General features: G+C 42.2%; 1 protein-coding gene across 1 annotated transcript in view; it reads right to left on the bottom strand.

Annotated features, from left to right (window-relative positions):
* Positions 1-15,781, bottom strand: part of LOC121342933 (ras and Rab interactor 3-like) — a 156,494-nt gene that overhangs the window by 19,860 nt on the left and 120,853 nt on the right. The window contains exons 20-21 of the mRNA XM_041417731.1: positions 7,042-7,114; positions 3,232-3,323 (exon numbers count right to left, since the gene is read on the bottom strand). Of these exons, the coding sequence (XP_041273665.1) occupies positions 3,232-3,323; positions 7,042-7,114 (165 nt within the window). The remainder of the gene's footprint in view (positions 1-3,231; positions 3,324-7,041; positions 7,115-15,781) is intronic.

Here is a 15,781-nt window from a genome sequence, read left to right as displayed (position 1 = left end):
GGAAACATGATTTTAAACACCTTCCCCAGATTAGTGTTACCATTAAAGTCTATATGACTGTTATCTATATCCATGGCCACTCTGCCTTGCACCTTGCCTGGAGACTGTCTGCCTGCAGATGTCAGAGAGAAAAGATGATGCAAAAGATTGTACACAGGAAGGATGTATAATGAAGAACACAGGAGTTAACTACTTCAGTGCCTTCAACTATGACTGAAAAAGAAAGATGGCGTTTCACATGCAAATAGTACTTTTTGTCAGAAATATCTTATTATGATTTGGTTTTTAATAACTGTTTTAGAAAATTACAAAGCATTGGTACATTTTTAAAATACATTTACTATCACATTCAACTGATTTATTTTTCTCTGAAGGCAAGGTTTCAAACCTGCCTTACGGGTCTGATTATTTTCAATCAATATTAAAGCTGCTGATCCAGGGTCCCCTACTGGAAGCATCAGGAAACAGGATCCAACAAACCTCATATGTTCTGACCAAGGAAAAGGGGTAAACCTCTGAGGGTATTCACTGGATGAGAACTGTATAGATGCCCATAGATTTAGGGATAAGGAGAAGATGGGAAATCCTGGAAACACAAGGATGCAGACAGCTAAATAACTATTTCAGCATGCTTGGTCCCTAGAACAGAGCTGACACTAGTAGCATACTTTTCTATGTGGATTTCAAGGGACACAATGGGGCTGCAACACAATGCCTGAACCCTGCCTGGTGCTTGGTGTCACTGCCAAAATCTCACGTGCTGGGCCCAAGACAGGATGGATAGGGCTGCACACATATGGGATGACCCTCGGTGCCGAGCATGGGGTACCGCTCTCAAGTCAAGAGGTGAGCTAAAAGACAGTCTATTCCCATCAGGATAAAATTGCCTATTTCACTTTTCGCAGCCTAGGCTAGTGTCCATGGCAAATTCAACTTTATAACCATGTCAGCATGTTATCTTAGGGCGATGGACATTAGAACAGCTTTATTCTCTGATTTCTTACTGTGACAGGGAGGAGAACTAAGAAGCTTAAACTAGTAGTGTTGCTAGGAACAACAGCACTCTTAACAACAGAATTTGGGAGAAGACATGCAGATGCAACTGCACATACTAACACCATGCTGCCAACCTCCTCACATCTGAGACTGGCTGGGATACCATTTTCCTTAAGCTCTCTAGCTGTACTCGGTATCAGCAAATGCAGGACAGAGGAAGTTGTTTTAAGTCAGAATATAATGCTGTGAAGTCTCATGGGCTGAGGAAATGGTGAGTAAACCAATCTATAGAGGGGAAGTTCATAGTTTTTCTCAGTAGTGGTCAGGATAAGGCACTGTGATGGAAATGCAAAGCTGCACTCAGGCTGGGAAGGAACAGATGATGTGGTTCCACCAAGTAACACAGCTGCATCAGAGCAGGCATTTCCCAGCACAGCCACATTGTCTCACGCTGCAGAGAAGGCTGTTTGATCATCTCCCATTGCTGTCCTGGATCTTCCCTTATCTTGCACTCTGGAAGGAATAATTAAGGAGTTCTTGGAGTCTTTGGCATGTCTGTGACAGTATGTGCTGTTTGTGCAGTGCAATTATGCTAATTCTCCTCTTAAAAGAACTTCTGTACCAGTGAGGTCAGGACTAGAGGGTGTGCAGTACGTCCTCTATGACAACATACAGAACAGCCAGATCCTTTGTGGAACAATTCAGCTTGCAGATAGACATCTTACTTCTATCCCCTTGCAACATATATTACTTTGAAATAAATACAAAGCAACATATGAGAATTTCAGACAATGCTTTGTTTCCTTCGGAAGAGCCACTTTGGGCAGCACTTAATAGTTTGTGCCCACATTTGTGTCCACAAAATTTTGTTCCAGGAAGAAATAAACAGCATCTGTCAGTAGCTGAGCCTGTTTGACTCTAAGACAGGATGGCACTTCAGGAAGCTAACATCATTTCCCAGGAAGACTGCACACAACAGCTGGTTTTCTTCCATTGTCAGAAACTTGACTGGTATGAAATAAACCATGACAAATAAATTTCCAAGCCTCACTACTTTTATGACCACCAGTACAGGAGAAAAGGAAAAAGACTACAACCAATATTGCTTTGGTGCTTGTGCTTTAACTGACCTCTTCTTTCAGAAGTTGCTGGAAACTATTGCCTGAATCAAGATAGCCTCTGCTGGATCAAATTAGACTGAAGGTTGCAGATTCATGATACACTTCCTACATTTTAATCCAAAGTTTTAGACTTATTATAAAAAAATTAAGTGTGCAACTTGTTATCTCAAGTTGTAAAGTACCTTTTTATCAGCAATAAGTGCTGTCTGGACATGTACATAAAAGGATGCTTTGACAAATTGGAGCATACTCAAAATAGAGGATGCTGAAAGTGTTATAGGCAAATCTGTTGGTGATATTCAACAAAGCTGCCTGAACTGAAACCAGTGGGGTTTACCCATGCTTTCTGGGAGGAAGATGACCCAAAAATAGTGAGAGTGCTCTAATTAATGTCTCTAGATGAGCTAACTCTTCAATTTTCTCCGTTGTTTGGCTGTTTTCAACACCTGAAGGAAAACTGAAAAACCAAGGAGGATGAAAGTGGCTTCCTGAAGTCTCAAATGGAGTGTGTTGAATGAAAAGGAATAGAAAGGAGGGCTCCTTTAGTTAACAGAATTGCTTTTCCTATCTGTGACTTTATACCTCTCATCTAAAATTTGCTTGTTTGGTGCTGTCACTAAAAATAATGTTCCTTTTGCATGTGATTTTTGTGAGGTGAGAGAACATGTTGGGACGATCCATATTTCTCTACCAACTAGAAATCCTGCAGGAGCAAGCAGAAATATCAAAACTCAAAAATATCACACTTTCATCAGCATTGCCCCCACACATCAGAGGAAGCTGCAAAGGTGTTTTCCCTATACCAGAGATATGAGCCACTTCCAAAGTGTAGAGTTATCCCAAAAGGCCGTGCTGCACTTCAGCTTACCCAGATTGTAGGGACCACACTCTGGATAGCGATCCAGGTGGAGGTTTATGGCCAAAGGGGCAAGTGCCCTTTTTGTCAGCATTCTGCTGTGAATATAAAGATCATAAGCATCTTCCTCTTGCATTCAGACCTCTTTGGCTATTCCAAAGACAATCGTTAATCTATCTTCCAGTTGCATTATGTCTCTGCAAGGCACTGTTGTTCTCACGAGTCCAAGTGAAAATCTGACTGCTTTGAGGGACTTACCTATCCCCAGACTAGAGATAATTTCAAGGTCTTGAAAGCTACTGGCTTCTAATATTGCTTGTGGCAGCTTCAGGGTAAAGGGCAGCAAATCCCTGTAGAAACAAACACAATGAAAAAATAGCAAAAGGACAAACCCCACAATTGTTAGGAACTCCATATTTCACTTGGTTTTAGGATTGGATTGGCTCACAATCTCAGCCGTGTTCTGTGGCTGGTAAGGAATTATGGACATTGTGCCAGACTGGGTTGCTCTGATTTCACAAAAGATCACCAGCTTCTGTGGTGATGATTCATGCCATAGCACTGACTTAATCACTGTGTCTTGGCTCTGTCCTCTGAAAAGAGCTTTAATGCCTCTCACCTCAGGGAAGGCCACAAGGGTTGAAATATCTTCCCATTAAAAGTGAGGTGCTGCAAATTGTAATTATTTTTATTAGAAAAGCCAATCTTTTTCATGTGGAAAGGACTTGAAGTCCTTTTTTTTCTGTTTACCTCTCTCTCACTACTCTGCTTCCTCTTTTAAAAGTCTCTGTAAGTAAGGTGTGGGCACACAGCAAGGCACAGAGGGATTGGGAAAGGAAAGCCCCACCTGGGAAAGGATAACCCCTAGGTGAAGGGACAGACAGTGAGCAAGTGCTGCATGACACTGAGAAAACACATATCCCTCTAACTCTCAACTCTCAGACTTCTGAGTATTTGGTTTCTGGAAAGATGCTGTACTTCTACTGAAAAAAAAGGTAGAGTTTCTCAGAGGATGTTGGCTGGGTTTCACTGAAGCACACCCTGAGTCTCAAGCAATTTAACAGAGCCCTTGGCCTGCCACTGAACTGTTCAGGTTTGCCTCTTGCCCAGTGACAATTTGCTAACCCCGTTCTTGCCTCAATTCCCATTCTAACAAGAACTAGAAAAGCCAGTCCCTAAATGGTAGCAAGGAATGGTGCAGGATCATTTACACATAAAAAGTTTTACAAAATGTTCTACATGGTATAGAAAAAACAGGCCTTGTGAATAGGAGGTCTCTGCTAAACAAATGCACACCCAAAAAAGCAGAAGACTGCAGCCCTATCTGTTGACAGATGAATGCAGGGGGCCCATTTCGGACCTTTTTAACAGATGCATACCTTACTGATGTTTTATGTTCTCCATGGGTTCTCTGTGCACTGCTGAGCACTCTGTTGTCACAGTCACATAAACTGATGTGATCCCTGGCTTATTATTTTTTCATGGCAGATATGAGGTTTAGAAGATGAAGAGGAAGAGGGTCCATGTACTTTCTGCTGTCTGTGTTATTTTATATGCATGAATAGTTCCCTTCTTTTTCTTTTTCTTTTTTTAAACATTAAACGTATTAAGATCAGGAAATATTAGGACATTGCCCTAATAGAAAAAAAAATTTGTTTTATTAATGGGGCAGCAGCTTGCAGACCAGCCACCGAGTCACCTGTTACCTACAGGCAGGTAATATATCCAGGCCAAAGGTTTTTTTTTGAGAAGAGCCTGTCAGCCCTGAAAAGCTGTTTCCAGGTATTCATAGACAATTTACTACATCCCTGTTCTCAGGGCTCTACATTCACCATCACAGAGAGCTCCTATGAGCTGCCAGCAGATGGTAGGTCAGTGTCTTTTTATTACCTGCTTCTCTCAGAAAATTTTTCCCTTTTTATCTTGTCTTTTGACAGTAGCCTGGAAAATCATATGAACCATCTGAAAGTGTATTTGACACTCAGAAGTAACATCTCTAACAGGAGCTGAACTGATGCCTTGTGAAGGCTGACCTAGAACAGAGGCTAGACAGAGTTAAAGAATAAAGTAGGGATTTATTAAAAGGCCTCAATGGATACCCCTTGGGCAGTACAAAATCCCAGCCAGGGCCATACCCAAGATGAACCCAAAATGGTCACAAAATGCACATGGTCATGAGATCTCTCACTTCTAAAAGTTTTTGTTCATTAGCATATCGGAGTTAATTGTCCAGTTACAGCTTTAGGTTATGAAGTCCCATGCCTCTTGTTTTTCTCTCTTCAGCCCACATTGTTTATGCTCTTGGGCCTGAAATTTGGGTCAGTTGTCGTTGGTTCCAAGCTAAGAAAGGAATTGTTTTGTCTATCTCCTCTGTGAAGAGAGCTTACCATCCCTTAATATGAAACTCAGAACTACACACAGAACGCCTCAATGGATACACCTTGGGCAGTACAAAATCCCAGCCAGGGCCATACCCAAGATGAACCCAAAATGGTCACAAAATGCACATGGTCACGAGATCTCTCACTTCTAAAAGTTTTTGTTCATTAGCATATCGGAGTTAATTGTCCAGTTACAGCTTTAGGTTATGAAGTCCCATGCCTCTTGTTTTTCTCTCTTCAGCCCACATTGTTTATGCTCTTGGGCCTGAAATTTGGGTCAGTTGTCCTTGGTTCCAAGCTAAGAAAGGAATTGTTTTGTCTATCTCCTCTGTGAAGAGAGCTTACCATCCCTTAATATGAAACTCAGAACTACACACAGAACTATACTGCAGTATAGAATCTGAAAAATATAAAAGCTATAACATAAGGCATCAACTAGAAGAACTTTCCTTTCTTTCTCCTTTCTCTTTCTTTCTTTCTTTCTTTCTTTCTTTCTTTCTTTCTTTCTTTCTTTCTTTCTTTCTTTCTTTTCTCAGGTCATGATCCTTTTTGCAGGAAAGAAGAAATCAGCATACTTTCTCTGCCACCAACCACTTAGTAGAAATGCCCAATTCTATTTTGCATTTGGGCTGTTCTTTGCTTTAGTGAGAAAGAAATCTTTATAAGGGTCCAGGGATTAACTTATGTCCATTCTATAGGGTCTATATCCGTCTAGATGACTAAATGTCTATTAAGTGTGAGGTGGAGCTTGGTTTATTTTGTGCAGGTAGGAGTTGTGGCTCAGTAATGCTGAACTCAGCTGGCTGCAGGAGTAACCCTCAGAGCAGTGGGGACTGTCTGGAAAAGCTGTAGCGCCCAGGCAGACTGTTCCTACTGTGTGACCTAGCCAAGTGACTGATGTGACTGCCTTGTAAACATATCCTTAATCTGCTTTCTCCTCTTAAAAGGAAATAACTGCTTTAAGAGTCATGTAAGTTTACATAGGGGAAGTCAAAAGTCTACAACCAGCTCACAACCAGGCCTGCTGCAGTAGGGACGGAGTAAGTAGGTGGAGGTATTGCTGCAGTGTGCTAAGCACGAGGACACAGACTAGAGAAGGCTGCAGACCTCATCAGCTGGTGATCAAACCTTGCACTAGTGAAAATGACATTACAGGTCTCTTCCATCTCTGTACCCATTATTATTGCTATTTCTGTGCTGAGCAAACAAACACTTTGTTTTCATTTCAAATTTTAGCTAAAGAGAAGATATTGTCTCAGGACTACTTTCCTTGACAGGTTCCCCACAGGTGACTAAGTGCTTTGAGTCACCAAGAGACAACAATGCATTAGAAGGTTTGCCAAGCTGCTACCAGGTGTGTGTGTGAGTGTGTGTTTGTGTGTGTATGCTTAAAGCTTTAAATAAACAGTTAACTCAGGGCCCTTCTTCCTCCCTGTGTCCCCAGCCTCTGTCCTGTGCCTCTGTTCTTTGTGGAAGCAGTCCTATGGACAAAGCTTCCAGCTGCAGGGACAGCTGTGCTTGTGGGGTGATCTGGCCCCATTGCAGATACAAGCATCTGAAATACCTTCTGGTCTGGCAGGCTGGAGGGTAGCAGAGGAAACAGAGGGGTCTGTGCTGGGACTGGGGAAGGGCAGACCAGAAGGGAGGGCAGAATGACTGTGCCATGGAAGCAATGAATGCAACTCACCTGCTGACACAGTAGAAGGCAACCAATTTGAAAACATCCTCAAATACAAGGACAGATCCTTCCAGGTACAGGACTGGTGAAAAATGGAAAAGACAGTCAGCAGCTGATTTCTTTGAGCTACATGATAAAAAAACAAAGCAGGTAGGTTTGGCTGGCACCTTTTGTGTTCTGTGACAGTCCAGTAATTGCATGGATAATATGAAGAACCGGCTTCAGGTGGCCAAATGCAACATGATTCTTCAGGGAGACACTAGAGAAGAAATATCTCAGCTTGTCTTTCTGGAAAGTTAGCTCAAAATATCCAAGTGTTGTGACACTAACGGAAACAATGGGAAGAAAGAAACCTCCCAGCTCACTTCCAAAGGGATCGTTACAAGCCCATCTGTCTCTAAGGATGTGCATCTCTGCAATACATACAGGGCTGACCTTGTGACTCTCCGTGCTAGAATCTGGTTTGGTCTGGATGTACAAAGTGCTTTGAAGAAACAAAAAATAGAAATTACTGTTTCATTACTGTGTGTGTGGGCTCTGACCTGGGTCACACAGGCAGCACAGCCTATTTGTATCTCTTCTGTCTTCTCCCTCCCATGGTGTTATTCAGTGTCTGCACTCCCCTTTAAGTGGCAAAATACAATCCACCATATTGCAGAGTTCTTTAAGATGACCTTTTTTATAAAGACATGCATTTGAACATTGTGCAGCCCAAATCTCACGTACTACAGAGCTTTTGACTTTTAAACTAGAAAAAATTCACTGACCGGTGGAGGAAGTTTCACCGACTGATAACCCAAGGCAGAGAGAAAGACCTGGATCTGCAGGAGAGATGTGTCCATCTTTGCTTCAGCTTTATAGTCTCAGAAACTCTATGCCTGTTTACACACAACAGGGCCCCACTACGGACATCGACAAGGGTAAGGAAATCTGCAGTGGATACTCAGAAATGCCCACTTACTGGTGGGAAAGAACCATCTCAAAGCTGCACTCCAGAGCTGCCACAGGAGCATGCCAGGAGTCCCTGAGGAGCAGCACCAGCTCCCACCCCCGTGGCCCTGCCCACAGATGCCGTGCATCTTCCTTCACACTGTTGTAGGTCACAGGTCAGAGCTGTGGACTCAAAGCTCAGCTCTTGTGATTCAGCTTCCTCAGTCAGCCGTGATTCAGAGCCCTGTGAGCGCCTCCAGCCCCTCGCCATGCCTGCCTGGTGGTTGGTCTCCTGCAAAGGAGGGCCTCCCGCGCCTGCAGGAAGGAGACATCCGCCGCGTCTCCTCTGCCTCACCCCTGTGCCCTGGCTCTTATTTTCCAGCCAGTAGATAATCCCCCTGCAAGGAAACGCTCAAGATTGTCTCTTGTTCAGGTTCATATCTCATTCCCCAAACCAGGCATTTCCTCCTTTTACTTCTCCCTTTGTTCTAGCCCAGGCCCAGCAGGTTGTTATTTTGGGATGAATACTCCAATGTAGGCATTTTTTATAGAGACAAAGACCATGTAATTCTCAACAGTCATTCCTAGCATCAGTTTATGTTGGATCAGCATGAACAGTTTAACCCCAGTGTATGCACCCATACCATACTGCAATGTGGAATTTAAAATGTACTTCAAGCAAAACAATCCCTTTCTCTCACTTTTCTCTCACAACTGGAAAAATCATATTTGGCAAGTTTTTTCTTTTTCCGTAATAAGAATCATATTTCAGTCAGGGATTTTCATTAAATATCTACCATGAACAATTTCTGTAGTTTGAAACCCATCTGCTTTGCAGTTCTGACACAGGAAACAAAAATAAAGACAAAACCCAGTCCTGCTCTGGAGAATGAACCAAACCCCAAGAGTCTGAATTTGCTCAAATCTCCATCTATTAAATAAAGCCCTTTTTACAGATAATGGTTTTAAGAGAGGTTTGGGGGTTTTTTTTTTGTTTTTTTTTTTTTTTTTGTTGTTTTTTTTTGTTTTTTTTTTTTTTTTTGTTGTTTTTTTTTGTTTTTTTTTTTTTTTTTGTTGTTTTTTTTTGTTTTTTTTTTTTTTTTGTCAAGAACTACATGCTCACTTTGGCATTCTGAGTTGCAGGTATCCATAACAGACCAGGCTGCACCTGTACAAGCTCACATATATGAGCAAATTGCTTGGATTGGGACTATTGATTGTTTCTGTGCCAGGAAGCTCTGCCACTAGGGAGCTTGAATGTCAGGCAAAAAAATATTAGTCTGAGTGCCTCTGTGTCAGGAGTTTCCACATATAAGTGCCTTGCCACTGCATAGCTACTTCTCCTCCTCACATATATAGTTAAATTGCATAAAACACCACAAATCACCAGGAATTATACTGCTAAGGAAGACTAGGTACAAAAAGCTGCTGAAGCTCAAGGACAGAAGTTTTCAGCAGGTGGTATGTATAAATAAGACTGTCCCTGCTCTGGGAGGTCACAGAAGGTAACAAAACCAAGCATATTTCTCAGCAGGCTGGAATTCATCATACAGAGACCCACAGCTCTCCTGGGACTTTTTTGGGCAGCCTGCAAACAAGTAAGAACAGATGGAAGAATAGTAAGAATAGTGCTTTAGATGTGTCATTACTCGAGGTACTAACACCATCAGGACCAATACTCAGCCCAAAATTTATTCTGAGCAGTGGCCATGTCAAGCAGCCTGCATAGGGTTGCCATGGCTACTTGGATCTGCTCCCAGCCCAGCCCCATGGGGAAATTTGCCTTGCAAACTCCTGAGGGGAACATATTCCTTGGGAGAAAATGTAACACTTTTCTCTTAACCTATTTTTTTTCTAGACATCTGCTGACACCAGCAGACATCACTGATAAGTAGTGCTTTTCTTTTGGATGGCAGATGATGGGTTTGATACAGGAACTTGTCTTGTGGGAATGGTTGCCATTCACCTGTGGAGATCATAATGTGCATCCTGCTGCATGTTTCTAATTCTTGCAAGATGCAGAAAATAGCCATCTTGAACAGCTAAAAGGGCTCTGCTGACTGTTGGGGACAATATTTCTGTCCCCCAGAGCCATTGCTGCCTTCAAGGCACCTTGCTCTGAGAAGACAATCAGGAAGAGGCGATTTTCTCTGGCTGTGGGTGTGTTGTGGGTAGCTGGGGACATTTCATTGACATGAGAACTGCTGCTTAGGGAGGGATCGTGATGCTGCCATTTATAGGAACTCATGACTCTAGCAGAATCTACAAGCAGACATCTGCCAGACTGCTGTAATCCTGATGAAAAGTGCAGAGGAAAAATTCACCTTTCTTTGGCTTGTAAAACTAGATCCAAGGCACCTTAAGAGCAAGAAAATATCTACATCTCACCGTAACAGTGCCTGAATGTCAAGAATATGATCAAAAGCAAGAGAAAAATAGGCTGGGTTCTGTGAGCCAAATATATTGCCACAGCGTATTGAGTTTTACCTGATATTTAGAAGCCCATTGAAAAATGTCACCTTCAGGAAATAAAAGGGGAAATGTATAGATCAGTGGGCAATTTTGAGTAGTCTGAAACAAAGAGATAAGAAGTAATTGAATTTTTCTTGTGAGTGAAAGAAGCATTATCAACATGAATTAGTGGTTCATTGGTGACAATACTCTGTTTTTGTGTCCTTTGGCAACTCAGTAAATGAACAGAACATGGCCAGGTTATGAACTGTTATATATATTTATGATTGTCTCATCTTCCTCTTTCAAACACCAGCATGGTCTGAAGAGTGTCATCTTTAGGCACTGACTCGAATCTGTATTCATGCTCCCTTTGCTCTTGGATCTCCCCATCATTTCTCCATCCAGATGCAGATGTCTTTGAGTCACACTGTCCCTGAGCATTCTGCCTTCCTTTCCTCTCTGATTTTTTCCCCACAGGATTGTGTTTGCTTTCTGCTGTTCTGGTTACATGGACAAACCAAGCCAATTTCCATCTTATTGCTTACACAGGCTCATGGGACTCAATTACTTCAGCTTCTTCTTCTCTAGTGGCACTGTAAGTGCTATCCACTTGTTTTTGGTATCTGTGTAGTCCTTCAGAGACACCTGAATTCAAAGACACAAATTCCTTATTCTGCAGCAGTTATGTTGACAGAGGACTGCTGAGAAAACAACCATCCTCAGAAGTCCTGCCTGGATGTGCTTAGATGTTCTCAATCTTCCAGATTCTGGGAAACTGTGAGATTTATCATTATGGGTGTGATTCCAGTTTTCTATTTCTATTTTCAGATTATAAATTCAGAGTGTCCTAACAAGAGGTGTTTTTCTCCTTTGATATAAGTCTCTGTTTTGATACCACAGTTGCCACGACCTTTGCAGTAAGCAGCACAGGCCAGCTTTGCTGCTGTTCTACCCTCAGTGAGTAAACCTTGCTATGAGGATGGGATCACTCCAAGGCAGAGGCTAACAAAATTCTTACTCCCAGACACTGACAGTTCACTTAGCAGGTTAGCAGTTTCCTGCCACTGGGGAAGGAGTCCTGGGTATTTTAATGGAGTGTTACAGTGACTGCTATAGCCCCAGAGCTGAGGCTGCTGTGTCTGTCACGATACACTGTGATTGTCCTCCCTGCTGTGCTTGGCAGAAATGTGTCAGTGTGATGTAACAATACCTTCAGGTTATTATTCCAGTTCCCCAGTTCTGACCCTTATTCATGCAATTGGCTCATAGTGGTTTTAAGAGAAAGATCCTCAGCTGGATGGTTCTAAAGGAGGGAAATTTAGACTTCATTGGCAGAAGTCCTTATTGTGTTTAAGGTACCTTTCTGCAACATCTCTGTTGGGAAGTTCCTAGTATCTGTCTCTAGCATTGTTTCTTGTGTTATTTCTTGACGACCTTGTGGATGGTACTATATGGCTTTCTAATGCTGTGTTTTTGTAAAACACTGACACTGTTTGTCTTTTTTCTCTTCTCAAGGCTTTTTTATTTATTCTGTAATCTGATGCCTCTGCTTCTTCCACATGATTTCAAAGCTGTAGTTTCAGTTTTGGTTGCACAATTCTACACTGTCCTGGTCAATCTATGTCTTTTTTGTCTTTCTTGTATTTCCTAGTGTGCTTACTTAACTGCCAGTTGTTTCTGGCTTTTTTCCTCGTCAAGGAAGGGCTGAAACTTCCCCCGTTTGAACTTCTGACTGAGTCTCCTGTTGTGCATCCAGCTCCTGCTTTTTCAAAAGATTTCAATTTTGTGGCTTCCTGCAGAGTTTAATCTTTCTGGCTAAGATGAAAAAAAAATCACTGTTCATGGCAATTCCTGGGAAATTGGAACTAATGAATTATGAAAGTGATAAAGTGTTAATGAGCTTGGTTGTAGAGTATAAGAGAAATCTATTTTTAAACTATGTTCTTCACTAAGTATAATTATGTTGTGCTGAACAAAGTGTCATTAAAGAAGATGGAAATCACAGGCTTTTGTACTTTTCTCAGGCTGGAGCTGAGTAGAAGGGACACTCGGTAGAGATGACAGTTCCCCTCTACCCTGTGTGCACGTTCTGCTGCTAAGGTAAGGAGCTGTCCTGACACCTAACAGCCACAGGGGTCCTGACCACTTCACTGAACTTTGGCTCATCCACATTCACCCAAGATGGGCAGCACCTCGGTGTCCACTAAGGTTTAATGCCTTTAATTCAGTTTAAAATCCCGGTGCTGCCTGGTCTCGTTGTCTCTGCTGCGGGATGCTCAAGCAGGAACATGTTACAGGCACTTTTCTGCTCTGCTTCCTCCTCACTGGATCAGTGTTTCAGCAGGGTGAGAGGGTGCTTCTCACAGGTACTTCAAGCACAGCCAACTCAGCTAAAAGTGTCACAGCTCCTCAGTGCTTTCCTTAAAGGTATCCATGTGGATAGCACTGCCAGCTATTTCAGGGATTAAGAGCAGAGCACACACTGGAGAGCAGCTCTTCAGTTTCAGAGCCCTTGCCTTACTTGTTAGGTCCTCAACCCCATATCCCTTTTCCAGGTATGGAATAATGTGGAAATTCCAGTGTTTCTTCAACCAGAGGAGTAGGACTTCTTCCCAGGGGAATTCCCAGGACCAGATGTCAATATGAGATACAGCTAAAGTTCTACATATAGCCACGCAGGGTCTGCTTTTTGCAGGAATAAGGTAGGGAACATGGCCTTTGTGAAATATTGAGTTCTGAGAGGGACACCCAGGAGAGTAGGATAACATATTCAATTAATATAGACCCTTCACTAAGCAGCTGAGCAAGAGTTGGGATCCTTGCTGGAGAAGTCACATTTTTGCAGGTCATTCACATCCACTCGTACATTACAATGGCAGTACAAGATTTATGCTGCCCAGCTGCCCATTAAAACTGTCAGGGCTGAGGCTCATGGCTGACAAGACAAACTTGATATAGATTCTTCTAAGTTATTCTCAAAAGGCAAATTTCTTTGGTAAAACTTTGTGAAGCATTCAGATATATAAAAGGTTTCCCCTGTGCCTCATGTAACAGGAAACAGTGCTATGGTTTGAAATTCTGGGGATTTAGTTCTTAGTAACAGTCTCCAGGTCATATGGATAAATCTTGCGAATCAATCCTTATGTGAAAAATGCATGCTATCATACAGATGTATTTTATTAAAAACGTTTTTCTGCATTTACTTTGGAGAAAAGTTTATTTCTCTGGCTCTGAGATACATTGTGATGTACTATAGTGCTGAGGTTAATCATACAGAAAAAGGAAGTTTGCCCAGTGTTTTAAGGGAAGACATTCAGTATTCAGAATCACATTCTGCAAGAGAGATTTCCAGGAAGCAAAGCCTTTACAAGCAAAACAATTTCCAAGGGTGCGTGATGAAAGGGAATAACCCACTTTGAAATGGCAAAGGTCAATAGGGTGGACAACAAAGGAAAAATAATACACTTCTGCTTTTTAGAGCTGCAATCCCACCTAGCTGACAACCTGATGAAAACAGCTCTTTTGTTTCCTGCTTCGGAGGGGTTAGATTGCACTGTCATTGACTGTGAGGGTCCTACTCAAGGGTCAAAGAGCCACGTCCTTAATGCCCTCATTTCACTTCAAACAGTATCTCATTTACCTCGTCTACAAATCTAAACTCATGTTTATTAAGCTCTATAAGATCTTTAGATAGCACTGTCCAAGGATAAAGAAATATAATTTGTTTCAGTTTAGCCTCTGAGACAAGGGCACTTGTATTATGGGTACTGATTTAGAGTAGCTGTTTTAAAGCCAGTAAGCTTTTTGGGTTGTGTTCAAGGAACTAAGCAGAGCAGGGTAAGACAATATTATCCTAGAACAGCACGCATAGTCTCTAGCTCTGATTACACACAGATTTTGCATTATGCCTCTTGGGAGTGAAAAATAGGAAAAAAAAGAAAAGCCAAAGTAAGGATTAACAAAGCTAACAAGACCCTGAGGGCTTCTTTCCAGAATTCTTTCCCTACAATCCCATTGGTTTAAAGCTTAGAGTAAAAATAAAAGTATTTTTATGAAGAGACGGGAGGTAATTGTTCAGGATGAGAGTTAAAAAACAAAAGAGAATAAAGCTACCTGCTATAAGCAACCAGAATATTTCCAAAACAACTTGTAAATCACAGAGAAGCCTGGCACTGTTCAATCTTAAAAAAGCAGCTGCAGAAGTGTTTGTGTTAATGCTTTAAAATAAGCAGTGTGTCAAAATGATGTTGGACTCGGCTCACATGAGAAGGACTTGGTGAGACTTTCTGCTATCCTTGTGCACTTCTGCATTTAGGAGAGAAATGATGGACTTGCACATCAGGTCATAAAGTGTGTCCTCATACCACGTTTTACAATACCCCCCAGGCCCATGGTCACTGCTCTTGCCAAACCAAAATTCTGGGCTCCTGGCTCGGAGTAGTTTCCTGAAAGGGAACTCCTTGACTCTAACCCACTTTTCAGGGTTAACAGTGATGTAGATAATGAGGGACTCATCCTTGGCAGACAGACTAATCTCGGGAAGATGTCTAGGTTAGACATCCTTAGGGGACTAGAAATCATTCAGTGTCTTATCTCAAATCAAACCACAGGCAGCAGACTAGACAAAGATAATGTCTCCTATGTCCTCATTACAGCTCACACAGAGGTCGCCTTTGGTCTGCTACTGCCTGTGGAGGCAGACGAGTTCCAGCACAAAGCAGCACTCCCAGAGTTGAAGGTCAGAGCTGGGGCAGAGCTGCCCAGTTATCCCATGCCATGGAGCTGACTTGCTCAGTGGGAGGTTTTCCATGCCAAGAAGCTGTATAGATGATGGCAGACTTTTCTTGTTAGTGAGAAACATGCATAAACAGGGGAAATAAGCCCATGCAGAGCCCTGGGTGATGCAGGCAGATTGTTATCTGGGTCTGAGAAAGGCTAATCTGGAGATAACTAGAGTAGCTCTACATCTCATAGGCAGCAACAGGAACTGTGTTAAGCAACAACATTCGTCAGTCTACTCTCCTAAATGGCAAGGTGTCTGCCCAGAGGTTCCTTAAATGTAATTAAACTCCTTAAAATGTGAACCTGAAGGTTAACTACATATTCAGCTTTTCCAGTCTCCTCTGCTAAAAATACACAAACTTTTACTCATCAATTTGCTAATCCTTGAAAAAAAGTAGTTTTGGACAAGTTTTGCTGCTGCAATGTATGATTTGCTTAATTGAGATGGAATCAGTCAATTTTGGGAAAAGAAGGGGAGAAGGATCTTCTGTCCCATGGGTGTTGATAACTTGTTATTTTTTCCAGCACATTTCTTCTTTTTTCGGGCTTGTCAGGCCCAGAACTGACAACAGATTCTTGCTTT

The sequence above is a fragment of the Onychostruthus taczanowskii genome, unplaced genomic scaffold, assembly GCF_017590055.1.
Source record: "Onychostruthus taczanowskii isolate IOZ18803 unplaced genomic scaffold, ASM1759005v1 scaffold1, whole genome shotgun sequence".
Lineage (NCBI taxonomy): Eukaryota > Metazoa > Chordata > Aves > Passeriformes > Passeridae > Onychostruthus > Onychostruthus taczanowskii.
This window is presented reverse-complemented; position numbering and strand designations above follow the sequence as displayed.